The sequence below is a fragment of the Podarcis filfolensis genome, assembly GCF_964270895.1.
Source record: "Podarcis filfolensis genome assembly, chromosome: 2".
NCBI classification, from domain to species: Eukaryota; Metazoa; Chordata; class Lepidosauria; order Squamata; family Lacertidae; genus Podarcis; species Podarcis filfolensis.
Genome location: NC_139605.1, coordinates 19,648,293 through 19,675,815, shown reverse-complemented (window position 1 = coordinate 19,675,815; position 27,523 = coordinate 19,648,293). Strand labels below are relative to the sequence as shown.

General features: G+C 49.2%; 2 protein-coding genes across 11 annotated transcripts in view; both read right to left on the bottom strand.

The window, feature by feature from the left end:
* Window positions 1–31: 31 nt before the first annotated feature.
* OGG1 (8-oxoguanine DNA glycosylase) lies at window positions 32–15,074 on the bottom strand. The gene is made up of 8 exons (XM_083602010.1): window positions 14,755–15,074; window positions 11,703–12,076; window positions 9,606–9,785; window positions 7,797–7,978; window positions 5,976–6,123; window positions 4,392–4,441; window positions 1,346–2,301; window positions 32–1,195 (listed from the first exon to the last, which is right to left on the bottom strand). Exons 1-7 carry the CDS (start codon window positions 15,015–15,017, stop codon window positions 2,194–2,196), a joined length of 1,305 nt encoding a protein of 434 aa, XP_083458136.1. The 5' UTR covers window positions 15,018–15,074; the 3' UTR covers window positions 32–1,195; window positions 1,346–2,193.
* Window positions 15,075–17,580: 2,506 nt separating this feature from the next.
* The window catches only part of BRPF1 (bromodomain and PHD finger containing 1), a 42,685-nt gene continuing 32,742 nt past the window's right edge, over window positions 17,581–27,523 (bottom strand). For all 10 annotated transcript variants that reach the window (XM_083600310.1, XM_083600312.1, XM_083600305.1 and 7 more), the window contains 7 exons: window positions 26,353–26,658; window positions 23,381–23,659; window positions 22,573–22,720; window positions 21,144–21,280; window positions 20,921–21,039; window positions 18,658–18,812; window positions 17,581–18,453 (listed from right to left, as the gene is read on the bottom strand). In XM_083600310.1, the coding sequence (XP_083456436.1) occupies window positions 18,270–18,453; window positions 18,658–18,812; window positions 20,921–21,039; window positions 21,144–21,280; window positions 22,573–22,720; window positions 23,381–23,659; window positions 26,353–26,658 (1,328 nt within the window). In that variant the 3' untranslated portion in view covers window positions 17,581–18,269. The remainder of the gene's footprint in view (window positions 18,454–18,657; window positions 18,813–20,920; window positions 21,040–21,143; window positions 21,281–22,572; window positions 22,721–23,380; window positions 23,660–26,352; window positions 26,659–27,523) is intronic.

Sequence of the window (27,523 nt, the reverse complement as noted above, 5' to 3'; positions counted from 1 at the left end):
TAAAAGTGAAAGAAGGCAAGGAGAGGAGAGATTTAGGAGGACACAACTTGTTTATTGTTATCGTTACAGCACCTTGAAGTCAGCTAAGCACTTTATAAAAGGGTAGAAATAAATAGGTCTCTGCCCAAAGCAGCTTACAATCTAGAAATAGTCAAGACGAAAAAGGCAGGGGCTGGTATAGGGAACGGTAGGTCAAATCGCTGGATGATTAAAACAAAACAAAACACAGGGCCGTGAGCCAGCTTTTCAAATCCTATGGATTTTGATGGGGAAGAAACAAGCACGCTTAAGTCTCTCCCAGTGAAATCAGCAGGATTTTAAAGGGCTTAGCTCTGACTATAGAGCATTCACACAGTACAGGTTACAAAATATGATTTTAAACTCCACTATAGAAATGGAGGATGTTTTACCAAAACAAACAAACAAACAAAAATTGACGGAAAAGGACACTTCAGAATGAAAAACAAAGATGATAAAAGAGATAACATACTGAGCTACAGTGAATGTATTCAGAAACAACATTCCATATTAGTGGAAGGAAGAGAAAAGGGATAATAATATTTAATAGAACAAGAGGTTTTAGGTTCATTGAGCAGGAAAAAAAATGAGGTGAATTAAAAGCCCAGACTAGAATAAAGGAAGAAAACTCAACAAGACGAACGTTCCTTCAGATGAAGACTATGTTGATGCAAAAGCCAGAGGGGTGAATGTGTTGGTAGATGTTTATGGATGCATATAGGTTGGGAGGGGGAAGACGGCCTGCTTTTCAAGGCCAGAAGGTACTTCTTCAGCGGTTGGAACAGGGAATATAATATGAAGCCAGAAGGGAGGCAAGAGGGGAGCTTCTTGGGCTGGGCTTCGGCCCAAATGGCAGCCATTTTTAGTGTCTGGAATACCAGCAAACAACCTGGTGTTCTCTGCTATCCCCACCTTGACAGCAGGTGGCTAGTCCTCTCCCTAAAAAGCTGATCACCAGCAAAACACAATAACTCCGGTTCAACTAAAACTGGTCCTGATAAGTCGCACAACTGTCTCTACTCAGAAATAAATCCCACTGGGTTCAATGGGGCTTACTCCTGGGTAAGCGTGCCTGCAATTTCAGCCTTGGTCCCTCTGGAAGCAAGGGGACTTGAGTTCATTCCAAACTTGTTCCTCAGGCCCAGCAGAGTGAAAGTGTATTTTGCTGCACAAACCGCTTCCGGCGCAATGAGACACTGTGACGGAGCCAGAGCACACGGAAATGCCGTTTACCTTCCCGCTGCAGCGGTACCTATTTATCTACTTGCACTGGTGTGCTTTCAAACTGTAGGTTGGCAGGAGCTGGGACAGAGCAACGGGAGCTCACTCTGTCGCGGGGAATTCCTTAATCCAACCAGCGGCGAGGGTTTTGCCGTCGCAGGGCACATGCACAAAGACACTGTTGTATGTATGTATATACAAACATGTACATTTACAAGTTACGTACAAAATGAGAGCGCCGTGGAGTTAAAAGCGTGACCTCTGCTCCCTTGCGCGTGCACACGACTTAAAATCTTCTCATTTCAAAGGACACTCTAGCCTATCTTTTAAACCACACCTAGATTAAAGTTTAATAGGGCCCACTGAAATTGCTAAGCATGGTGGGATCTGGGAAAACCGCCACCAGCTAGTTCCCCACTTCCCCACCCAATGTCAACAAGATCACAGATATCGATGAGACTCCAGCCCTCAGCAGCTGGCCTTCAAGTCTACCTGTCACACATCCATTATGTGGAGAAATACTTTTTGAAGTGAGGTAACTCCTAGGTCTAGGTCTATAGAACCAAGACCCTGGTTCTGGTAAGTAGGGACTCTGAATTGAGAGACCCAAAGGCCTGAACTGAGAAACCGGCCTACGCCACACTTAATACTGTACCCCAAAGCCAAAGCAAATGACCAAAGCCACAGGAACAAAACAAAACAAAAAAAGAGGATTCTATTCTATAATACATTGCGGTTACACATCAAGCTTACAACCACCACAGGAGACCCCTGGTGGAAAAGGACAACAGCAGTTTAACTAAGAGGAGAGCTCCACAGCACGCCAGCCTGCCTCTCTTTCTGGCAGCCCCTGTTCTTGGTGTGGATGTTCCTGTGCCTCTCCAGCCCTGTAGAAGAAATGGTTTTTCTTACTTGCCCAAGCCAGGCACACAAAACAGGAGGCTGTGGGAGAGGTTACGACGTCAAGGTGGGAAGGGTACTCCTGGCAACTTTGACACAGCGGTGCTTGGCATCCGGATCGGAAGATTCCTGGTACTTTCGTAGATCAGCGCAAAAAAGAACCTGGAGAAGGAGGGCAGAGAGTCAGAATTGCGGAGGGAAACAAATGTTTACGAAAGTTGGTTTGGAAATAGGCCCCCCAAGAGAGGAGGAAGCAGGTTTCTGTGTGAGCCAGGTAAGAGTTTTGCCAGCTGCGTCAGAAGAAGCAAATGTCAACTGCCGTATTTTTCGCTCTATAAGACGCACCAGACCACAAGACGCACCTAGTTTTTGGAGGAGGGGAACAAGAAAAAAAATATTCTGAATCTCAGAAGCCAGAACAACAAGAGGGATCGCTGCGCAGTGAAAGCAGCAATCCCTCTTGCTGTTCTGGCTTCTGTTATAGCTGTGCAGCCTACATGCGCTCCATAAGACGCACACACATTTCCCCTTACTTTTTAGGAGGGAAAAAGTGGGTCTTATAGAGCAAAAAATACGGTATACACAAATTGGCAATTTTACACTGAGGCCACGACAAAACAAAAACAGGCCTAGAGGCAAAAAGGCTGTGTGCACAAATGCACCATTCAGACCAGTTTAAAACTGGGCAGGTAAGCATACCTTAGAGTAGCATCTACTGGGCTGTGTATTATTTTGTCTGTATATACAGACTGAGGAAAGAAACATCTTCACACAACATGTTGATTACTTTGGAGAACATACTGCCACAAAACCGAGGGATGGCCACCTGAGTCAGAAGGCTTGAAAAGGGAAACGGGTAATTTGGGAGGGTGGGTCTATTGTTCCTTCTAATGGCCAATTCAAGCAAGGTGTTGTGATCGCTATGGATGGCGAACCGTCCCACTCGGAAGCAAGAGGGAGGTCCACTGCAGGCTCCAGAGAATCCTTAGACTTGCAGAGGCACGCAGGAAAAAGAGACAGCCACCACATCTCTCCTGGCAGGAAAAGCAGGCTGTGCACAAATGGATAGAAGGGGAAAGACAACTTGGAGGAGGTGGGGAAAGCGAGGAATAGAGGAGGCAGAGAAGAGTTGGGAAGAAGGTGACATGCGGGGAGAGGGACCTGGAACAGCGAAAACATAGGACAAAAACTTGCTGGTCCCAGTTGTCAATGGCTGTTCTCCATGTTGGCTAATGTTCAGAGGAAGTATTCCACAAAAATATCGACTGGGGAGCAGTGGTGGAGCTTCGTGCTCTGGCACCGAGGGGGGGAGGGCAGGAAGGGAAGGGGGGTGTGGCACGCCACCTGCGGGGGCATGGCACCCAGTGCGGGTGGGGGGGGTACCCCACCGGGATCACGCTGCCGGGGGCGGTGTGCTCCCTCCACACCCCTCTTCCTCCACCAGTGCTGGGGAGGAGTGGGGAGAGCTATCGCCTCCAAGTCCTGCTTGCGAGCTTCCTAGGACCACCTGGCTGGCCATTATGGGAAGGAAGATGCTAAACCAGGTGGACTTTGGGTCTGGTCCAGCAGGTCTCTTCTTATGTTTTAACATAGCCCAGAACAGGGGTCTCCAAGCTAAGGCCCGAGGGACTCGTTTATCCTGCCTGCGGCGATCCGCGCCGCCCGCTCTTACCGGCGCTGCACAGCTGCCCACTTCTGGGCCAGAGGAGCACCGGCAATAGCTTGTGCGCATGCAGAAGCATTATTTGCACATGCGCAAGCATTATTTCCGGTGCACATCCAGGTCGGAGGAGGCCCGTTCACATGTGCACAAGCTATTTCTGGTGCTCCTCCGACCCGGAAATGCGCAGGAAATAGCATATGCACATGCGTATGGGCACGCACTCCCCCGCCCTCCAGCCTGCCATGTGATCAGCACTGGAGACACCGGCCCGAGGCGCGGTAAGTTTGCTGACCCCTGGCCTAGATGAAGTAAATATTCCCCTACAAGTCGCTGTGGCAAGAAAAGCTGGATCAGATTTACTTAACTGTTTCTGCTTCTGAAATAATCCCCAGACAAAGACCATTCACTCAGATGCCCTTAACAAAAAAAATCAATGAAAGCTAAGATTCTTACAATTCTGAACTACTTTACCCTCAAGCCGATTCCTGCAGTTGGACGATCTAGCTGTTCTTGTGTGTTCCCTTCTCACGCATGGCCTTGCACAAAGCCGCAGAAGAAAAAGAAGAGGATTTTCCACTCATTTACTCACCGCTTGTGCCCATCCAGCATATGGTCCCCACAGGCTCCGGAAGAAGTTCCCTGAAGGCAGAGCAGTCAAGAGGGCAGCCTTAGTGAGTTGGAAGGCAACAAGCTGCCTTGACAAGGGAGTGGATTCACACAACCAATTCTTCAAAGGAAGCTCCCATTGGGTCCATCTAGCTGTGTGCTGTCTGCCCTGCCTCTCAAGGATTGGATAAAACATGGGACTTTCTGCACTCAAAGCAGGTGTTTTACCGCCAAAACATGGTGATGTCTCTCCCTTGGCTCGCATTGGCCAGAATGCTTCCTATCTACATGGATGTTCCCATCCCCATTCTGAAGATTAGAGCCCTAATCTCTTTACCGCCTCTCCTGGTATGTACCACGGAGGACCTTACGGTCTTCAAACAAAAATATCTTGGAGGTCCCAGGCCACAGGGAGGTTAGGCTGGCCTCAACCAGTGCCAGGGCTTTTTCAGCAGTGGCTCCGATCGGGTGGAACGCTCTGTCACAAGAGACTAGGGGCCTGTGGGACTTGACATCTTTCCGCAGGGCCTGCAAGACAGAGCTGTTTCACCAGGCCTTTGGCCAAGGCAGAGTCTGACCCCCTCCTTTGGTAATCCTCACAGAGCTCTAGCCCAATGGTTGCCATTAATTTGATTTGAATTGATTTTAAAATGAATTAATTTTAGAATGCTGTGTTACTTTTATTGTTGTTAGCTGCTCTGAGCCTGGCTTCGGCTGGGGAGGGCGGGATATAAATAAAATTTTATTATTATTATTATTATTAGGAGAGGAGTTCCCTGACAAACCATAGTGAGCATTTGTAGCAATTGGCAATGATTGGTTCCAACTTGTTCCATAACTGAAAGGGCTCTACTGCCCCCTGCTTTTTGGGAGGAAGGCGAGAGTGAGTTTGAGAAGTTGCAACTGAGCAGCCACAGTTGAGTGGCATCTCAGCAAACCATCAACCCCTCTATTTCATGGAGCCTCTGCAAGCCTCGAGCAAGCAAATTGTGTATTTTCTGAATCAGTGGGCATTGCTGCCCACTTTGTCATCGTCACCTTGTTTTAAAGTTATGCCGGCAGCATACAGCAACAAGCTGCGGGACCTAAAGGTAAAGGTAAAGGACCCCTGGACAATTAAGTCCAGTCAAAGGAGACTATGGGGTTGCGGTGCTCATCTCGCTTTTCAGGCCAAGGGAGCCGGCGTTTGTCCACAGACAGTTTTCTGGGTCATGTGGCCAGCAGGACTAAACCGCTTCCGGCGCAATGAGACACTGTGACGGAAGCCAGAGCACACGGAAACGCCGTTTACCTTCCTGCTGCAGCGGTACCTATTTATCTACTTGCACTGGTGTGCTTTCAAACTGTAGGTTGGCAGGAGCTGGGACAGAGCAACGGGAGCTCACTCTGTCGCAGGGATTCGAACTGCCGACCTTCCAATCAGCAAGCCCTAGGCTCAGTGGTTTAGACCACAGCACCACCCACAGTGGCAAGGGTCCCAATGCAGAATGCAAGTCTGAGGTTGCATGCTGAACCGAATCCAGGAAGGGTTCACAAGAGGCAGGCACCTGACCCCACTGGCCCTCACCGATCTCTCGGTGCACCCGCTCAGTCACACTGCGGGCCCCCATGCCGAGCTCCTGGCCATAGTACCGCTTGGCAACCTGCCATATATGGGTGTCCACCGGCACGGCCTCTGCCTTGTCCAGAGACATGAGACACACGCAGTCGGCCACCTGCAAAGGGAAGCGAAGAAAATTACACCACGATAGCGGCCCTTGTTTGCCGTTGCTGGAGGACACACAGCTACAAACAGGCAGCCGTGTGTCAAAGTTCAAGTAGTCCCCTCCCTACCACACTACAGCCCTTGTGCCATAGTTATGTATTCATTTGTTCACTCCCTTCAAAATGTTGTAAGAGAGCCAGTGTGGTGTAGTGGTTAAGAATGATAGACTCGTAATCTGGTGAACTGGGTTCGCGTCTCCGCTCCTCCACATGCAGCTGCTGGGTGACCTTGGGCCAGTCACACTTCTCTGAAGTCTCTCAGCCCCACTCACCTCACAGAGTGTTTGTTGTGGGGGAGGAAGGGATAGGAGAATGTTAGCCGCTTTGAGACTCCTTAAAGGGAGTGAAAGGCGGGATATCAAATCCAAACTCCTCTTCTTCTTCTTCTCTTCTTGTAAGCTGCCTTTTAGGATCAAACCCACCCAAGGTGTTCCCCAGCAGATAAATTCACAATGTGTCATTCATAATAAATTGGAAACCACGTCACAACATTAGCACACAGCAAGAACCAGCAGTAATAAGTGGGGTAGGAGAGCTTGAAAATAATACCAATATATTTCACACCTGGGAACCACTGCCAAAATATACATCAGTACGACTCCCCCAAATATGGCCATAAAACCTTAATCCTCTTCCCCTTTAATCAGCGAAATGAGGCATCCTTAAGGCCTATCATTTTAATACATCAGTACATGAATGAGAAGCAAATTTCAAATACATTAATATTCAACTCTGGGAGGCTTAGTTTGGTCAGAAGCCAGTATATTTGAAGGAGCGTCTCCACCCCCATCATTCGGCCTGGACACTGAGATTGAGTGCCGAGAGCCTTCTGGCGGTTCCCTCACTGCGAGAAGTTACAGGGAACCAGGCAGAGGGCCTTCTGGGTAGTGGCACCCGCCCTGTGGAACGCCCTCCCATCAGATGTCAAAAAGAACAACAACTACCAGACTTTCAGAAGACATCTGAAGGCAGCTCTGTTTAGGGAAGCTTTTAATGTTTGATGCATTACTGTATTTTAATATTTTGTTGGAAGCCGCCCAGAGTGGCTGGGGAAGCCCAGCCAGATGGGCGGGGTATAAACAAACAAACAAACAAACAATAATTTATACACTTCCAGAACTAATGCTAAATACTGTACATTACTTCTGGTAAATGAGCCACCATAGCTGCTAGAGGGCTGTGAAAATTTGCATTCTGGGCTTTTTAGACTCGTCTACCCATGTATTATATGAAACCAAAGGGGCACATTGGTTGCCAGATGTGTGGTTCCACCCCCAGCTCTCCTACCCTACTGTAACACAAATCAGGAACAACATTCGGAAAGATCAATACAATAAAATACAACTATTGTTAACAGTATCAACACCATCTTCAAACTTGTTAGTTTCCAATTGACTCCAATTGACTTAGAACGCACTGAAAACATAAAAACACAATACACCATAAAAGCAGAATGAAACAAACCCTGTAAAAGCCACGCGAACCTTTGGTAGCACGCTTAGTAGCTAAACAACATCATATTGCATGGGAAACCCCAAGTCTTTACCTGGCACCCAAAAGATGTTAACGGAGGCGCTAGGTGGGCAATAACAACAGAGGGATAAGGTGCCTAATTTGTACTCACCTTGGCTCCCACTCCAGGCAGCGTACACAAGGCGTGTCGAGCCTGTTCATAAGGAACGGCTCTCAACTGCTGCAAGCCGGCAGCCCCACCTAGCGTCTTCAGAACTGCGCGGGCACTCTCGCTAACAAACCTCGCCCGATATCCAAAGCCAAGGTCCCGCAGCCGGGCTTCTGTGTCTGCTCCTGCAACAGGACACCCAAAGAAGGATGGCAGCCTTTTGAAGAAACTGTTACGGTCGTCTAGAGAAAGACGCATGTCCGGCAGCCATTATTATTTCCTAGAAGAAATGGCTAACACAACATTGGTCAATTAACCAGTCCTCTAAAAGAAAAGATGAGCACACAGCTTACAGGTCAGCTACGAAGCAATGCCACTATAACATGCATGCGCCACATCCCAAAAAACAAATACAGTGGTACCTCGGCTTAAGTACTTAATTCGTTCCGGAGGTCCGTTCTTAACCTGAAACTGTTCTTAACCTGAAGCACCACTTTAGCTAATGGGGCCTCCCGCTGCTGCCATGCCGCCGGAGCACGATTTCTGTTCTCATCCTGAAGCAAAGTTCTTAACCCGAGGTACTATTTCTGGGTTAGCGGAGTCCATAACCTGAAGCGTCTGTAACCCAAGGTACCACTGTATATTAATCCCTTGTATCTTTGGAACCTATTTATCGACACCATAATGACTGATGAACCAATGTATACTTGAGGGAAACAATAAGTTTATCTATTTACGTATATACTACATAGTTCTGCAACCTTAATTATATATTTTTATTATTTTGATATTGTTGTTTTGCTTTTTTTAATGCTTTTAATGTATCTTTTTCTTCTTCTCTTCTCTTTCTTATTTACTTTAACTCACTGTAATACCCTCAATAAAACACAAATAAGCAAACAAAATTAATTCTGTGTATCCAGCTAGAATTTGTTATAGGCTATCCTTTCCTAACCCTCAGGAGATTTATCCTGCTTAAATCAACATTAAGGCAAAAAGGACCCGTGGACGGTTAAGTCCAGTCAAAGGGGACTAGGGGTGTGGTGCTTGTCTCTCTTTTCAGGCCGAGGGAGCAGATGTTTGTCCGCAGACAGCTTTCTGGGTCATGTGGCCAGCAGGACATAATAATAATAATAATAATAATAATAATAATAATAATAATAATAATAATAATAATTTATTTATACCCCGGCCATCTGGCTGGGCTTCCCCAGCCACTCTGGGCGGCTTCCAAAAAAAATATTAAAATACTGTAATACATCAAACATTAAAAGCTTCCCTAAACCGCTTCTGGTGCAACGGAACACCGTGACAGAAGCCAGAGCGCACAGAAATGCTATTTACCTTCCCGCCACAGCGGTACCTATTTATCTAATTGCACTGGTGTGCTTTCAAACTGCTAGGTTGGCAGGAGCTGGGACAGAGCAACGGGAGCTCACCCTGTTGCGGGGATTCGAACTGCTGACCTTCCGATTGGCAAGCCCAAGAGACTCACTGGTTTAGACCACAGCGCCACCCGCTCCCTTTTTAGTCTCTCAAAAGAATGTCAGCCAATCCTCCACAGAAGGCCCCTTTGGATAATTCCATACATTAGCGATCTCAGTTTCTGAGGCGGTCAATAAATTCGCCGTCTTTCATTGTTCCAGATACTCAAGAAGCAGCACCAACAAAGGCAGCGGGTAAAAGCTAATTGAGGCAAAGATTTCATAGCATTTCACCATATTCCATGCTCAGTTGTTAAGGGATAGCAACCGCCATGCAGTTTGAGTCCAGATTTCTCTTGGGTCACCCGTGAAGAGCAAGCATTCTTACCTGCCATTGCCTGCAGCGAGGGGAAGGCGTGGTACGTCTTGGTGTCCAGCTGACAGAGGCGACGCCCAAAGACCTGGCACAGATGCTGGATCATGTTGGTGATGCGCGACAAGTGGTTGTTGGAGGTGCAGATGAAGGAGAAGAGGCATTCTACGGGGTCCTGTCGCAGCACCCGGACACCTGAGAAGATAAGAGGGTGGGAGGGAGGCAAGGTCGTATTTACGGGACCGCCTCTCTTGGTATGCCCCGCAGAGGACCTTAAGGTCCATGAATAATCATAGTTTAGAGGTCCCGGGCACTAAGGAAGTCAGATTAACCTCCACCAGGGCCAGGGCCTTCTCAGTGATGGCTCCGACCTGGTGGAATGCTCTGTCCCATGAGACCAGGCCCCTGCAGGATTTAACTTCCTTCCCCAGGGCCTGTAAGACAGAGCTATTCCGCTTGGCCTTTAATTTGAATTCAGCCTGATCTTTTATTTCCCTTCTCTTCCTTCCCCCTCCCCTTTTATGAAGATTACCCGCTTTGGGATCCCACAGCTAATTCTCCCCTGGTCTCCTCGCTGGCCCAAATAGGACTAATTTAGCCAGCTAGCCCTGGTGATCATCTAATGTTTATTGGGTGGATTTCCCCCCTAAATTGATTTTTGAATTTTGAATTTATTATTCAAGTTTTATACTGTATTTTATGCTGTTTTTTGTTGCATCAGTTAAATGTTTTAAATTTGTTGTTAGCTGCCCTGAGCCCGGTTTTCTGAACTGGGAAGGGTGGGGTATGAATATTTTTAATCATTATTATTTTATTATTTATTTTTTATTATTATAACAAACACTCACCTAACTGATAGAGCTTGAAACACCCACACACTTTTCAAATAAGCTGAAAAGGGTGTCCCCAGACTGATGGCTCTCGGTGGCTAAGGGCTGTATGCACTCAGTAACCATGTCAAATTCATTATCAGGTACATGGTGTTTTAAACGCCCTGCCCCCCAAAGTTTCTAGTCCCTGAGGCAGCAAACTAGGGTTGAAGACAAGTAGGCAACATATTCTGAAATACAAGAAGCATATTCCTTGCGGAGAGGGAAAAAGAGGCCAAGTAGGCTTGTGGTTTGTTGGCCTGAAACGGGAATCCATGACCTCCTCCCAAACTTCCATTAAAAGCAGGAGACTCTCAAATTAGCAAACTGAGCAAACGTACCTAGTTGGCATTATTTATACAAGTAATGCGATTTAACCTTTTTTTTTTTTTTGGCGCTGGACAGAGGTGGCTTTGCAGCAGATTTCTGGACTTTTCAAATGCAGCAGTAGAAAGTCGTCGCTGTAAACACTAGGGCTACATAGAGCGATCAGAACAATAGATCCCCTCTTTAACATTGCTTGTCTGCATGTATCGAAAGACCTTGCTGCAGCCAGAAGGTCAAGACGTGTTATTCCCTTAAAATAAGAAGGGGGAAATGAACCTAAAATGACTGGGAGTCCAAACCTCACACCTGCTTCTGTGTGAAAATGTGTGCATTTGGTATCGTGCGATGCAATCCTGACGTAGCTCTATTAGTCCCAGGTAAGGTAAAGACAAAGGGACCCCTGACCATTAGGTCCAGTCATGACTGACTCTGGGGTTGCGGCGCTCATCTCGCTTTATTGGCCGAGGGAGCCAGCGTACAGCTTCCAGGTCATGTGGCCAGCATGACTAAGCCGCCTCTGGTGAACCAGAACAGCGCACGGAAACGCTGTTTACCTTCCCGCCGGAGTGGTACCTATTTATCTACTTGCACTTTGACGTGCTTTCGAACTGCTAGGTGGGCAGGAGCAGGGACAGAGCAACGGGAGCTCACCCCGTTGCAGGGATTCGAATCGCCAACCTTCTGATCGGCAAGTCCTAGGCTCTGTGGTTTAACCCACAGCGCCACCCGTGTCCCTAGTCCCAGGTAAAGGAAACAGCAAAAAGACCCAGGCCACCTGCCTCCATCTCTTGAGATGTGCTGGTGAACTAACTGGGAAAACTGCCCCCTCTCCTCTCTCTCTTCCATCACATAAGTTATCCTTCGCTGGTGCCATCACAGCTAATCGAGTTGCAATGCCTCCCTGAACCTCACCTACCTGGGAACTTGATAGCCACTTCTCGGAAGTGAGAGTCCACATAGGACCAGCCCTGGTACAACGCAGACAAGTTGACGTGCAGCTGGAAATAATCCTGGAGGATCTGCGAGGGAGTCAGCCCATCCGTCCCCCGGACCAGCTCTCCTGACAAATGGCCGCCCGGGCGCTCGCTGGTACCAGCGCGGATGGCTTCGGGCTGTGCCTGCTTCCTGCCTTTCTTCAGCGGTGGCTCAGAGAGGCTGTCGTCTTCTCTGCTGCCATCCTCCTTCTCCTCTTCATGAAGCGTGTACCAGAGCTGTTCTTCTGACTGGGTGAGGGTCCAGACACGGCCTGCCAACACACCAGTCCAGTAGCCAGGGCTGGTTTCGGACCACCTGAGAGGAACGCAAGGCTTATTAGCAGCAGGGACAGACCAACTGCAGTTTGGAGAAGCTAACCTAGGCCTTCCTTCGCCTTTCCCTTTATGCTCCAGAAGGTGGCAAGTCCTGTATCTTTGGAGTCACAAGGCCCGTCACCACCTCACAGCCACAGAATCATAGAGCCAAGCTACACTATCCTACAGTACACTTCCACCAACTACAGTGGTACCTCAGGTTAAGAACTTAATTCGTTCTGGAGGTCCGTTCTTAAGCTGAAACTGTTCTTAACCTGAAGCACCACTTTAGCTAATGGGGCCTCCCGCTGCCGCACAATTTCTGTTCTCATCCTGAAGCAAAGTTCTTAAGCCGAGGTACTATTTCTGGGTTAGCGGAGTCTGTAACCTGAAGCATCTGTAACCTGAAGCGTCTGTAACCCGAGGTACCACTGTACACGACACCTTGTTTCACACGCACGCTCTTCTGACATCAAACGCGTCCCCCCAAACTGCAAAAAAATGGCTCCCTTATTAACTTTCTATTCAGCATTGTATCCTCCCAGTTGTAGCAGCCCAAAGGGATAAAAACATCCTAGATGGGTGATGTTCTGGGCTCCTGTGATCCTTCACAAAGGAATTTAAAGAACTGAGAAAGATTTGCTTATTCTACTTTATGAAGTCGTGCATTTGATTAGAAGCCGGATGTCTGCGGTTTTTTAAAAGAACTGAATCAAAACACTATTGATCAATAATGCAGACTTTTGGAAGCTACGTACTGAGACCATCTGGCTCTGTAGTGGTAGGCAGTAGCTTCCCACAGTTTCACAAACAGTTCACAGTTTCCCTACCTGGAGATGCTGGAGGATAAAACATAACAAGAGGCCAAAGGCCCATCTAGTCCAGCATCCTGTTCACACTGTGGCCAAACAGACGCCTGGGGGAAATAGGCAAGTAGGAGCTGAGTGCAGAAGCACTCTCCCCTCCTGTGGTTTCCACCAACTGATATTCAGAAACATTACTACGCGGCAATGGAGGTAGAACATTTCCACTGTAGCTAGTAGCCGCTGATAGTCCTCTCTCCCATGCATTTGTCTAATCCTCTTTCAGAGTCATCCAAGTTGGGGGCTGCCACTAACAGCCAGATGTCCACTGGAAGCCCGCAAGCAGGTCCTTAGCGCAAGAGCGCTGTTCCTACTTGTGATTCCCAACAACTAGTATTTGGTGACTTACTGCCTTCTGCAGTGGAGGGAGAGCAGAGCCATCATGGCTAGCAAGAGTTGAAATTGCAACCTTCCTCAAGCAAAGCATGCACTCTGCCACACCGCCAGCATTCGAAATTCACCAGGCGCCAGGCACATTTTGCACCTGGCTATCAGCCACTCGCGACCAAGCGAAGACACTCAGGTACCAGGATGGTGCCTCATGTTTCCACCACCTGAAGGTGCATGCCTGGGGATCCTCGGATCTTGACGGTTTTCACACACTAGCAACACATCCTGTAGAATTCTATCTGTGGTATTTTATCTGTGCAGTCAGATAGATACGATGTCAGGAAGCAAAAAGTCGTATTGAAAAATATGACTTGCAAGCTGTCTGGCCCCAAAATGGCAACTAAGCATTCCGTTTCGGCGCCTGCAACCCTGGTTTAACCCTGGTGCCTAGTTTTTATATACTGTATAGCCGTACCTTGGTTATTGAACACCTTGGTACTCATGCATTTCGGCTCCCAAACGACTGAAAACCGGAAGTGAGTGTTCCGGTTTCTGAACATTTTTTCAGAAGCCGAACATCTGATACGGCTTCCGCTATTGTTTCTGGCGCACCTGCGCAATTGGAAGCCAATCGAACGGACTTCCGGAACACATTCTGTTCAAAAACCAAGGTGCGACCGTTTTAACGCTGATCACAGCTGCTTTCCACAGATAGTTGTGGGGAGCAGGAGAGACGTGGAGTTAAAGCTGCAATCCTAACCTCACCTACCGGGGAGTAAGCCCCACTGAATTCAATAGGTCGTACTTCTGAGTAGACACTGTTAGAATCAGGGCTTTTTCCCCAGGGGGAACTCACAGGAGCTCAGTTCTGACACCTCTCAGGTGGGCGCCATTCATTTCCGTTCATAGTGAGTTTCGGCACCCTTTTCTAGAAAAAAACAGCCCTGGTTAGAATTGTGCTGTAGCCCGCCAGTCTAAATAAGTGTCCCTTTTTCCAAAGCGGATTCTCTCTCCCGAATTATTAAAAAAAGAGCTGTTGCCATAATAAGTAAGCAACCCCTCCTTTGCAAGCCCGTGGCCAGGATGCATAGAAATTTGCAGGTGATCTTGAGGTTCCGTGGGGGAGACACAATGGTGCTTTGCTGAAAGCGCAATGCAGAGCCATCGGCAAGAGGGCAGAGCTGGCCATATTTATACATATATGGAGGCTTTTTTGTGTGCCTTTCGGACGCGCAGCTTCATTGCCATCTCCATGCCAACGAGAGAGAAAAAAGACCGCACTGCACGAGAGCCTTGCAGAAAGAGGAGAGAGAGAAAAGGTGGCAACCGGAGAGAGGGGGAGCAGGCAAGGGGGGAGCAGCAAGAGAGGGGCACCTTGGAGATAATAATACAAGGGAGGGAGCAAGAGGGGGACGGGGGGACGGGACACCCTTTCTTAGCAAGGCTGCCATTCCGCGCTCGGGAGCCGCCAGGGGGCGCAACTAACCGGAAGGTCTGCCCGCCACAGAGCACCAGGTCGAGGCGGAGTTGGGCGCGCGGGCAAGGCAGGGAGCGCCAGGGGGTAGCGCGAGGCAGCGGGGCCGGGCGGGAGTCCATGCCGTTCCTCCTCCTGCTGCTGCTGCAGCTGCAGCTGCCGCCGCCGCCTTCGGGGTGGACGCGGGGATGCTGCTCCTGCCGCCGCCGCCGTTGTTGCAGCTGCAGCCGAGCGCGAGACCAGAGCAGCTCCGAAGAAGCCCGCAAAATCACCATAGAGTTGTTGTTGGTTTCCCTCTCCCCCCCCCCACCGCCCCCCTCGCTCTCCGCCGAGTTCGGAGGAGGGATCGCGCAGGGGTAGACGGAGCTCCGGCGCTGCCCGCTCTAGGCCGCTGGGGTATACTCTGTGGCTCGAGTGGGCGGAAGTACTGGCCCGGGAGGCGCCCCGTTCCTGCGCCTGGGAGTTGGGCGCCGCGAGCTAGGCCTCTCAGGAGAAATGGCCACAAAATGGAAGGGAGGGGAGGTTGCTTTTTCCACACACGCACCCCGCCCAGTTCAATACTATATATCCAGTAATATCTATAGACATTACACTCTACCTGTTACACTATATCTATTTATCTGTAGAGATAGATAGTACTTTCTATATATTTTATCCATATGGCCACAACATGGACAGATGGTTGGGGAAGTCCTTTCTCTCTGCTTACCCCATTCAATACATTCTACAGTGGTACCTCGGGTTACATACGCTTCAGGTTACATACGCTTCAGGTTACAGACTTCGCTAACCCAGAGATATTACCTTGGGTTAAGAACTTTGCTTCAGGATGAGAACAGAAATCGTGCGGCGGCAGCAGGAGGCCCCATTAGCTAAAGTGGTGCTTCAGGTTAAGTACAGTTTCAGGTTAAGTACGGACCTCCGGAATGAATTAAGTACTTAACCCAAGGTACCACTGTATTAAAGTCCCGCAGCAGAGACCATAATAATAATAATAATAATAATAATAATAATAATTTGTTATTTATACCTCGCCCATCTGGCTGGGTTTCCCCAAACACTGGGTGACTCAAAACACAATAAGAAGAGTTTGGATTTGATATCCCGCTTTATCACTGCCCTAAGCGGCTAACAATCTCCTTTCCCTTCCTCCCCCACAACAAACACTCTGTGAGGTGAGTGGGGCTGAGAGACTTCAGAGAAGTGTGACTAGCCCAAGGTCACCCAGCAGCTGCATGTGGAGGAGCAGCGACGCAAACCCGGTTCACCAGATTACGAGTCCACCGCTCTTAACCACTACACCCCACTGGCTCTTGATAATAAAACATCAAACATTAAAAACTGCCCTAAACACTGACTAGGTTAGTAAACAAGCAAACACCTGACTGAGTCTAAGCAAGAAATACTTTTAAGGGTTCCCTTTCAGGCCGAAAACGAATAAAATTCATATCCCCCACCTGAAAGAGAAGCTAGCGCGTTTTGTGCAAATTGGCGCTTGCGCTTCTTTTCTCTGTAAAATCAAATCAAGGCTGTGGTGCATACCCCGTTGTGAAGGAGTTTGTGTCTGCGTTGCTGCCACCGCCAAAGATACAATTCCGCACTGAGAAGACACTGAAGCATCTCTTCGCATTGAGTCTCTTCCACAGACTTGTTGGTCCCACAGACCAGAATGCAGATCAGGTTGTGAGATGGGGGACAAAGTAGGGAGAAATTATGTTGCTGTTGGGAGTGCTGGAAATGTGGAGATTCAATACCTAAAGCACGCCATGTACAGTGTGCAAGAATTAGTTCAGATGATTGGAAGGCTCTCCATAGAATAAAGTGGGTTTTTTAAAAGTGCTATTTTTTTAAAGGCTGTAGTGACTTTCAGCATCACTATCCCAAAATGTGGCTCAGAGAATGATCTGGTGCACTTCTACTGCTGAATGAATCTAACCAAGCCTGGTTCTGTGAACTGCCAGGATGGGAGGCCCCTTGCGAATCATATACAGTGGTACCTCCGGTTACATACGCTGCAGGTTACAGACTCCGATAACCCAGAAATCGTACCTCGGGTTAAGAACTTTGCTTCGGGATGAGAACAGAAAACGTGCTCCGGCGGCACAGTGGCAGTGGGAGGCCCCATTAGCTAAAGTGGTCCTCCTGTTTAAGAACAGTTCAGGTTAAGAACGGACCTCCGGAACGAATTAAGTACGTAACCAGAGGTACCACTGTATAGCCTGCTTTGAGTTCTCTGGAGTGAGCAGGGTAAGAGCAACATAGGGATTGTTAAAAAAAGTACCTTATCCATATGTTGTTTCTGGTGGTTGCTTTTTAAAAAGCAAATGAGGTTACCAAAATCACTCCTACAGCAGCACTTGGGCACATATTGTTAGTGCTAAATGAACAGAAAATAATGGCAGCAGTGGTGTTTTCACCCTGGCAGTAGAGTTGAATCTGCAGCTACACAACTCCATGCTTTCAGACCAAAAATGGACAAAAGTACAGTGGCACTTCGGGTTAAGTACTTAATTCGTTCTGGAGGTCCGTTCTTAACCTGAAACTGTTCTTAACCTGAAGCACCACTTTAGCTAATGGGGCCTCCTGCTGCCGCTGCCCCGCCGCTGCACAATTTCTGTTCTCATCCTGAAGCAAAGTTCTTAACCTCAGGTACTATTTCTGGGTTATCGGAGTCTGTAACCTGAAGCGTATGTAACCCAAGTTACCACTGTATAGAAAAGGCAGGAGAACATGAAAAAGCAAAACACTTTCCCTCATCTCTTCTGGTAACAAGAAAGAAAGAAAGAAAGAAAGAAAGAAAGAAAGAAAGAAAGAAAGAAAGAAAACACACACAGTTGGTTCCAAAAGAGCCATTTTATTTTCTAAGAATTGATAGAGATCTTCTTCCTCCAAAATAAATACAAGTACAAATGCCCACCCGGCTGCAGCAGAAAGAAGAGCCGGGGGCCTACAGGGCAAGGGGGGGTGGGATCAGGCAGAGCCAGGTTCCAAAAAGCTATAGTATCAAAATGTGCGAGTGAGAAGACAGCGGCCCTGCTCTGCAGAGTGTCGGTAGGACTGGGCCGAGGAAAGGCTAATGGATCAGGGCAGGTCCTATGATGCAGGGAAAGGAGGGGCCGGGGTCTGTGTGTTGGTGAGTGTTTATGGAGCAGCCCAAATAATTTACATTCTCCCACTATTGTACAGTATTTTACAAAGGCCCAGGGGACCTCAGGACCCAGACAGTGGTGTATTGTCCTTGGGAGCTATACAGGCAGCTGGGTGTTGCTCACGCAGCTGGTCAGGGCAATTCCAGGCATGGAAGAAGGAACGGCAGGCTGGCACAAGAGGTAGGCTTGCCCACACGGAGGGCACAGTGCTCTGTGGGTGTGCTCAGCACACTGGAGGGGCCCTTGGGTGCTCTACGCAAGCACCCGCAGCCTGGCCAACAAGGGCCCGGGCTTCTTGAGGCTGGAGCTCCCCGCTCCCCTCTCCCGTACAGTCCAGCTGCACCGAGCGAGCAGCCTGGGCGGGAGCCCCGGTGAGGGTCAGTCGCTCTCGCTGGAGTCGCTGCTCTGCTCCCCTTGCACCTTGTTGCGGTGCTGCATGGCCCGGTGGTAGGCAATCTGGACAGACTTGCGGATGTTGGACTTGCGGCCCTCCAGCATCTTCTCCTTGTCCAGGTCCTGGTTCACACCCAGGGGCACGAGTTTGGTGCGGGGCAACCACTGCCTGCAAAGGAAACGGAGAGACCCAAAGTCACGAGGGGTGCTTGCCTCCCCTGAAGGGAGAGGGCTTCCGTGTTCTCCCAAGTCTCACCCATCCTTTCTCGGTATGGGGCAGCTCCACCCCCAACTTTATCCACCAGGTTTCGGTTTGGCTCTGCCCAGACATGGCAGCCCCCCATCTCTGCAAACATCCGTCGTGAGCCCTTACCAGGTACGCTTGTTGTCGAAGAAGAGGACCAGGTAGAGATGCTCCCGGGCTTCCTGAGTCATCTGCTCTCCCAGCTTCAGCACCTCCAAGGGGGGTACGGGGATGGGGACGCCATGGTGGAACATCCCTTCCCGTGGCATCTTAGGGTCAATGATCTGCCAACAGGGGAAGATTGGACATCAGCGAAGGGCAACTACACAGATGTTGCAATAGAGCATAGCTGTCAAGTGTCCCTTATTTGAAGGGACAGTCCCTTATTCCAGCACCATGTCCCGCTGCTGTCCCTTATTGATGGATGTCCCTTAAATGATGTCCCTTAAATTTCAAAGGAAGCAGCTCCTCTCCCTCCCTCCCTGCCGGCCAGGGAGGAGGGAGGCTCCAACTGTGTTGCTTGGTTGTGTTGCTCACCCAATAAGAAGTCTAAGAACGACTGGGGGGTAGAGCTTGCATGCCTTGTGTGTGGCTAGTTAATGCAAGCTGAGGGGTTTTTTGAATGCTGGACGCCATTTTGTTGCACGTGCTGCTGCAAACTTTGCAGTGCAAAGCCAGGCCTGGGAGCCACCTTAAGCTGAGGCTGCATAGGCCTTGTGGTGCATGTGATTCAGATTCTATTCAGTTGAACCTCTGGTTACAAAGTTGGTTGGACAGTGTTCTCGAAGCTACCAGCATGAGTTTGACCAGACTGCAGGAGGACAGGAAGACTGGAGTGCCTGGAACAGGTGAGGCTGCAGGTCCCTTATTTTGGCTGCTGGTCCCTTATTTTCAAATCTGTAAGTTGACAGCTATGCAATAGAGAAATTGTTGAGCGTGAACACACACACACCAGACAAGGAAAGGCCGTACTTATATGCAGAGTGGAGTGGGGAAACTCCCAGGTTCAAGCCCCAGTTTAACTGTGAAACTCACCAGCTGGCATTATGCAAGTCTGTATATGTCAGCCTAACCCACACAGCATGCAAATTGACTGCCCTGAGCTGCTTGGAGGAGATGGAAATGTGACAAGTAAACAGATTGGGCAACTCAGCATTGAGGCTTTAAGGACCAATATGGCCTTTACACGTTAAACAGCCTGAGTTGTTCACCGCTCGCAATTGCACACGTATGCTGCTGGCAGTCACAGAACTGGGATTCCCCCCAAGCCTTTGCTGTCTGGGATTCTTCCTGCCCCTTCTCCCCTTAAAACAGGTTTCTGTCCTTCATGGGTGTTGAAGAAACATTTCAAAGGTTCTGTGTCGTGCGTAGTAACGTGATGAGACATTAGAGAAGCGCGCAATCTTAAAACTTAAATGTTGCGTTTAGAATAAATTACTAACGCAACAACCATTTAACGTTTCCATTAACACCAGGCTTATGCTAAAAGGTACTGATTAGGCGGGGACGCGGGTGGCGCTACCCACAGCACCTAGGGCTTGCCGATCGCATGGTCGGCGGTTCGAAATCCCGCGGCGGGGTGAGCTCCCATCTTTCGGTCCCAGCTCCTGCCCACCTAGCAGTTCGAAAGCACCCCTAAGTGCAAGTAGATAAATAGGTACCGCTTTATAGCGGGAAGGTAAATGGCGTTTCCGTGTGCTGTGCTGGTGCCGGCTCGCCAGAGCAGCTTCATCACGCTGGCCACGTGACCTGGAAGTGTCTCCGGACAGCGCTGGCCCCCGGCCTCTAGAGTGAGATGGGCGCACAACCCTAGAGTCGGACATGACTGGCCCGTACGGGCAGGGGTACCTTTACCTTTACCTTTTTACTGATTAGGCAAGTAGTCCATCTATATCGTTGCTAACAAACTGGTAGGATGGTTGCACAGCTTAGGGTTAAGGATGTGGAGGCTGACATCTTGAGTTCAATTTTCAACAAAAAAAAGCACTGACAGAAGGTAGTAAGGCAGAAGCTGGAGACCCTTGCTCACCCAGATGCTGCTGGACTACAACTCCCATCACCCTTGACTATTGGCAATGTCGGCTGGGGCTGATGGGAGTCGGAGTTTTCTCTCTCTCACACACACACAAAATTACCCTATTTTTTCTCCGCAAGAATTTGAAAAGTTCGTTAAAAAACAACAACTGAATACCGTGTTTCTGTTGGTTTCTACAATAAGTAGCATTTTCTATTGTGCATAAACTTCCCTATCTCACAAGACCTGTCCTTGAACATTCAATTGGTTCATAACCTCATTTTCTACCATTGTTTCAAAAGGTGCATCACCCCTACTAAGGTTTCCACTGGCCTTAACCCTCCTCAGTGCGTATGTAGGCGTGCTCATCAAACCCACCAGTGCTGGATAAGAGGGGTAACCCCTGCACTTGGCCCACACCAGGTCCAGGGCATCCAGAGGCGAGTCCTCATCCTCGGACAGCCAGCCGGCCGATCGGCTGATACTCTTCCGCACCACTGCACCAAGACAAAACGAGAGGGGAAAGGGTGTGAATGCCATCCTTCTCACCAGCCCCATCTCTAGAGAGGAAAGCAGAGGAAACGCTGCCCCGAATACTCACTGCCGTGGCCCACCCCTCGGCCGGTTCCCACCGAGTAGGACTCGTTTTCTGTTCCCGACGTGTCTTCGCTGCTGTCCTCCGGGAAATTCACGCGGGAGAAAGAGGGCTTCCCTCTGCCTTGCTTGGAAGGAGTTGTGCTAAATGGGAGGAAGCAGAAGCAGCGATAACTTTCCATGTTCTGCAGAAGCCTGGGAGACTGCTACCTCCGCATTAAACGTGGAAGGGGGAATGGAATGAGACCCGTTCCCTGGGAAGTCCAAGAAGGATGTACAGTGGTACCTCTGGATGTGAACAGCCGCTTCCGCGCATGACGTCATTTTGAGCGTCTGCGCATGCGGTGAAACCGGAAGTAATGCGCTCCGTTACTTCCAAGTCGCCGCAGAGCGCAACCCGAAAATATTCATCCCGAAGCTACTTCAACCCGAGGTATGACTGTACTGCAGGAACGTCCTGCGTTTGATGCCAGGATTGATCTCGCCACTAGAACTTTGGGCAAGCATGGCAAGTGAGGAAAATGTCCTCAGCCTTTCATTGCGGCATACGTCAGAGAAGCCCTCGTGGAGCAGACCACAGGTCTACCTAATCCCACATCCGGTTTCTTGCCGCGGCCAACCTGATACTGGAAACAGCATGCAGGTAACTTGACTACTAGTCGCTCATAGCTTTGAAATGCGTGTAAATTTCTTTTTATAGAGGCATACAACGCAAGCAGCATTGAAAGGCGTGTTGTGTACACTGCTGCATCTGGAACAGTGCCTGATGCATAGCCATGAAGAAGAAGAAGAAGAAGAAGAAGAAGACGAAGAAGAAGAAGAAGAAGAAGAAGAAGAGGAGGAGGAGGAGGAGTAGTTTGGATTTGATATCCTGCTTTATCACTACCTGAAGGAGTCTCAAAGCGGCTCACATTCTCCTTTCCCTTCCTCCCCCACAACAAACACTCTGTGAGGTGAGTGGGGCTGAGAGACTTCAGAGAAGTGTGACTAGTCCAAGGTCACCCAGCAGCTGCATGTGGAGGAGTGGAGACGTGAACCCGGTTCCCCAGATTATGAGACCACCGCTCTTAACCACTACACCACACTGTCTTAACCACTACACCACAATGACTAGTGCCTAGAACCTTGTCAAAGCCACTACTTTTGCTAAATCAGCCATTTCCTTGTGGCACAGTTCTTCTGCTTTTGGCCCACCATTATCCAGAACATATCAATGTGTACCCGGTGAGCGGTTGTGCTAAGACCTTGTGGCAGGGTGGTGTGTGTGTCTGACAAGATTCCCTTCGAAACTGGAAGGGCAGTTTACAAAGTTCACACTTGCCACCTGGGAAATTGCCTGACCTGGGACTATCCATTATTCTGCACTGTGCACCTAGGCTAAGGGAGAAAGAGACCCAGCTCCACAGCTCCATGCAATGAGAAGGATCTCCTGGTACCTGGTACGGTCTGAGGCGGCGCTGCTGCTGGTTGTGCTGCTGGACTCAGATTCAGAGCTGCTGCGTGGAAGGTTGTAGTCGTTGCGATAAACTAGGAAGCTCTTCTTGACCGGCTGATTGCCGCTGCTGAAGCCGTTGGCCGGCAGGTCTGCAGAGGGTGGGGAGGGGAGGGCAAATCACAACAGGCTCCGATATAATACCTATAACTGAATTCTCCAGTTGACAAATACAATGGCTTTCTACCTGGCCAACCGTTACACTACAAATTGTGAATTGTTTTTGGACTACAACTCCCATCATCCCTACATAGCAAGCTCATTGGTCAGGGATGATGGGAACTGTAGTCCGAAAAACAGCTGGAGACCCAAGTTTGGAAACACTGCATTACAAGCTTTTCTTTTTATCTATTCTGTCCCCCCCCCCCGTTCCTCCGTCATGCTTTTTACATCTTTCTGTGCATATACTTTCAGCCTCTGTGCCCCATCGGCTTCCCAGAAGACCCAGCCCCTCTCTTTTCACTGCTGACGTTACTTTTACCACTTTGTTAACCGGGACAAGATGCTTAACCTGACACAGGCAATACTCTCGTATCAAACTGTGGCCACTTTATGTGGCGCTGAACTAAACCTGCAGGGCACAATCTAACAAAAACGGCTTGCGTTATTTAATTCCTTCCTTGCACATATGCAGAGTTTGCAGCAAATCCCACCTCGCTTCCAATATAAGTATCTCCACTCGTGACATGGGACTTGTTGTGGAAGGAAAACTGTCCACACACTGTCTCAACTTGGACCCATTCCTCACTCACCAATTGGGGCGTCATCTGCCGATTTGTCGCTGTCGCTGTCCGAGGTGGAGCTGGGCCGCGGGCTCCTCTTGCGCGGCCGCCGGGACACCATGATTGGCAGCTGAGGGGGTCCCACGGGGCTGTTCCCGTGACCCGGAGCCAGCTGGCTGTCGCGGTTCTTGGGCGGGCGCCCCGGGCGCTTGGGGGGCCCGGCCGTTTTGGGGTTCTTCTTGGAGAAAAGCACCGACGTTCTCCTGCCGACTTCGTGCGCAGGTGTGGAGGATGAGTTGGGGCCAAGGCCTGGAAGGGCAAGCAGTGACATTGCTCAGAGGATGAACATGAGCGCTTCCCTTCAGTATCCCCACCGCCTGTCCTTGGAAGCTGAACGGGTTCATTCGAAGGGATTGCTCCCCCTATACGCTGAGCAGGCCCCTCTCCTGTGATGGGAGTCACCCACAGCAGCTGCTGAACAGATCTCAGGAGTTCTGAATCCGAACTTCAATGTCTAAAATCCCTGGGATCCTGAGATCACGTTAAGGGTGGCCAAATTCTGTGCGATTGCCATAAAACTTAGGGAACAAGCTGTGCTATCGTAATGATTAAGGCCTTAAATGATAATTTTAGGTTATATGTTAGTGACTTAATTTTAATTTATATATTTTTAAACTGTTGCTATATCTGTATTGTCCCTGTTATACCTAATTGCAAATTCAAATACATCCCTATCGTGTTTTATGACTTCCTTGATATTGTATGTGGGCTGGAACTGGTCTGTGACCGAAATAATAAAATTCATTCACTCAGGAGTTCCAGAGTAGGGGAGAACGCTAATAAGAAGTGGCAGATCCCACTCTATGAGCCGCTGGGAAAACACTGGGAAACTATTAGGGCTGAGACCAAGGAAGACGTTACTAAGCCTGGGTGATATGTCGATATATCATCCAAAGCCGGTTTGAAATCCCTATCGTTATATCGGTTTCATAATCTTTGACCTGGCAATATACCATGAAGTCTGTTAGGGCTGGGCGATATATCTTCCAAAACTGGTTCAAAGACCATACTGTGATCTCGGTTTAATAGTTTTTTGACCTGGCAATTAACCTCAAACTCCGCTCTCGTTTTAATCTGAATTGCAAAACTGTTCTTAAATTAGAGTGTATCAGTCCGGCGGCCCTACCTTCAATTAAAAAGAAGCTACAGCAACTTGACTTCTCTAACACAGCTGCCGATGCAAGAGGGCCGTGTTCAGGCCTAGCCCTAGCTATTCCTCCCCCTGAAGGAATCCCTCTATACTGCTTCACAATTTCTTCGGAGGCTAAGCGAAGGGCCTTTACTTGTGCCCGTCTCAACTGTTTTCCTACAGCAGTTCTGTCGGGTCGTTATTCCAGAGTCCCCGTCGCAAACAGAACATGCACCTGTAATGACACGGCTCTGGAGACTATGGAACACGTAATGCTCTTCTGTCCTAACTGGACAGATGAAAGATCTCGGTTTTTAACTCCTCTCATGAACAAGCTTCATCTCCCAATCCAGCCCTGGATAGTGTCCCTTTTTTTGCAGGATTCTGATTGTTGGATTACCGAGATGACAGCTAACTTCCTGCTCAGTGTGATGAAGAGGAAAGTGGCACTAACTTCTTTTTAACACCACAGCTGCAATCGATACGCTGCACAATCGAACGAAGTTCCAAGTAGCTTTATTGTACAAGGACAATGGAGCTAGGACAAATCTGAGGAGCTGAAGGACCCCTTTAACGATCCTCCTCCAGCCTCAGCAGTTTTTTGTCTTTTTGTTTCTGTACTATTCGGTCACTCGATGTTTTAAATTCTCTGTTGCTTCTGTTATCTCTTTTTTTTTCACCCTTTAAGTATTTGCCCAGGACGATATCTACCTTTACCTCCCCACCCCCATTTTATGTTGTTATTTCTATGTATATCATGCTATGGCCACACGGCTAATGCAATAAAATCTAGAACTCGACCTGGCAATATGTCATGAATCATGGTGTGTGTGTGCGCTATGCAAAAATCACAATGTGGGAAAAACCGCAAAGCCAGCCAATGCCTCTGCATGGCTCCATCCTTATTGCAGACGTTGTGATATATCAGTATAGCACAATATTTAGCTGGTGATATATCACAATGAAGGTAAAGGTAAAGGACCCCTGGATGGTTAAGTCCAGTCAAAGGCGACTATGGGGTTGCAGCGCTCATCTCGCTTTTCAGGCCAAGGGAGCCGTCGTCTGTCCACAAACAGCTTTCTGGGTCATGTGGCCAGCAGGACTAAACCGCTTCCGGCGGAACGGAACACCGTGACGGAAACCAGAGCAGTGCACGGAAACGCCATTTACTTTCCTGCCACAGCAATACCTATTTATCTACTTGCACTGGCGTGCTTTCGAACTGCTAGGTTGACAGGAGCTGGGACAGAGTAATGGGAGCTCAGCCCGTCGCGAGGATTCAAACCGCCAACCTTCTGATTGGCAAACCCAATACAGTGGTACCTCGGGTTAAGTACTTAATTCGTTCCGGAGGTCCGTTCTTAACCTGAAACTGTTCTTAACCTGAAGCACCACTTTAGCTAATGGGGTCTCCCGCCGCCGCCGCCGCCGCGTGATTTCTGTTCTCATCCTGAGGCAAAGTTCTTAACCCGAGGTACTATTTCTGGATTAGCGGAGCCTGTAACCTGAAGCGTATGTAACCTGAAGCATATGTAACCTGAGGTACCACTGTATCATGATGAAAACCAGATATTGCCCAGCCCTAGGTGTTATACCTTAAACCTCAGCCCAGGTCTGCTTGCCGTGCCCCTTTCCACAGACCCGAGAGATCATCAACTGAAGTGCAATATTTTCTGGGAATCTTCCCGAGGAGGAGGTGCTGCACTGCTCCCCTGGCCAAGCCCCTCCCACTTGTGGAGGACCCTGCTTTTGGTACAAGCAACCCCTGGCTGGGAACCGGCTGCTCCATGCGGTCCCAGGCCCCGGCACCCACCTTTGCCGGTCTCCTGGCTGCTGCTCTCCTCGGCGGCACTGTCGGTTTGCGTGTCCTTCTCGCAGGGGTTATGGGCCGGCAGGATGATGCGGGTCAGGGGGCCGTGCCCATCCCTCCCCGACTCCCGCTGGTGCGCCAGTTTGCGCCGCAAGGCCGTAATCTCCTTCTTGATCATCTTGGCCCGCCGGCAGCGGCCCACGCTCTGCTTCCCGGCGCTCACCTCGGCCAGGCGTTCCACCAGCAGGCCCAGCTGGTCTTCCAGGGGCAGGTGTTTCTGGTTCTCAGACAGCAGCATCCGCTCCTCGTCTGCGCCAACAAGAAAGCAAAGCCCAGTATAAGGAGGAGGCTTCTGCCGATGGACCGAGGAGAGACCGGAACCCGGGAGGCAAAGAAAGGAGGCAGGGATGGGGGAACCTGTAGCTCTCTGGGCATTACGGGACTACAACTCCCATCAGCCCCTGCAGCCAGGGATATTGGGAATTGGGATGGGACAACAGCTGGAGGACCACAGGTTCCCCAGGCCTGACATTGTTACGTAGCATCTCAGTCCCTAAAAGTGGGCAAAACGGAGAGCAGGAAAGCATCAGTTCCATATGCATGCAGTTTTAGGTGCATTTCACATCCTTGGGAATTCAAGTAGCTTCTATCCCCGCTTCCTTTCGCTGAAAGTTTGTTAGGTTTCGGATTTCTGATTATAAATCTTAAGATGTGCTTGGTTTCCTCCTCCTCTCCAGCAGCCAAGCACATGGAAAAGTAGCTTGTTGGACCATCTGTCTCTGGGGCACTCTGGCATGAGCGAGTCCTACTGTTAACAGCCTAGCTATAAGGATGGCCACCGTGGACTGTAGCTACCCACCACTGCCCCATACATAAATTTATCTGGCTCCTGGCTGCCAATATCTTAAGGCATGGTGAAAGCCTCACCAATAGTTTCAATGATGTGGAAAAGCAAGGAACATATGAAGTTCTAACAAACAGATATACCAGACTTTGGTGGTTAACCTCTCCGATGTGCAGATCTGACTAGATCCTTCAGATTTTGGACTTTTCTGAATTTTGCAGCACAGTTCTCGACTTGAAAAAGTACCGAGATACAGATAAAAGTGCTTTTTTAAAAAAGAATAAAATACATGTAGAAATATGTCCCTTTGAGACAAAATATATTTAGAAT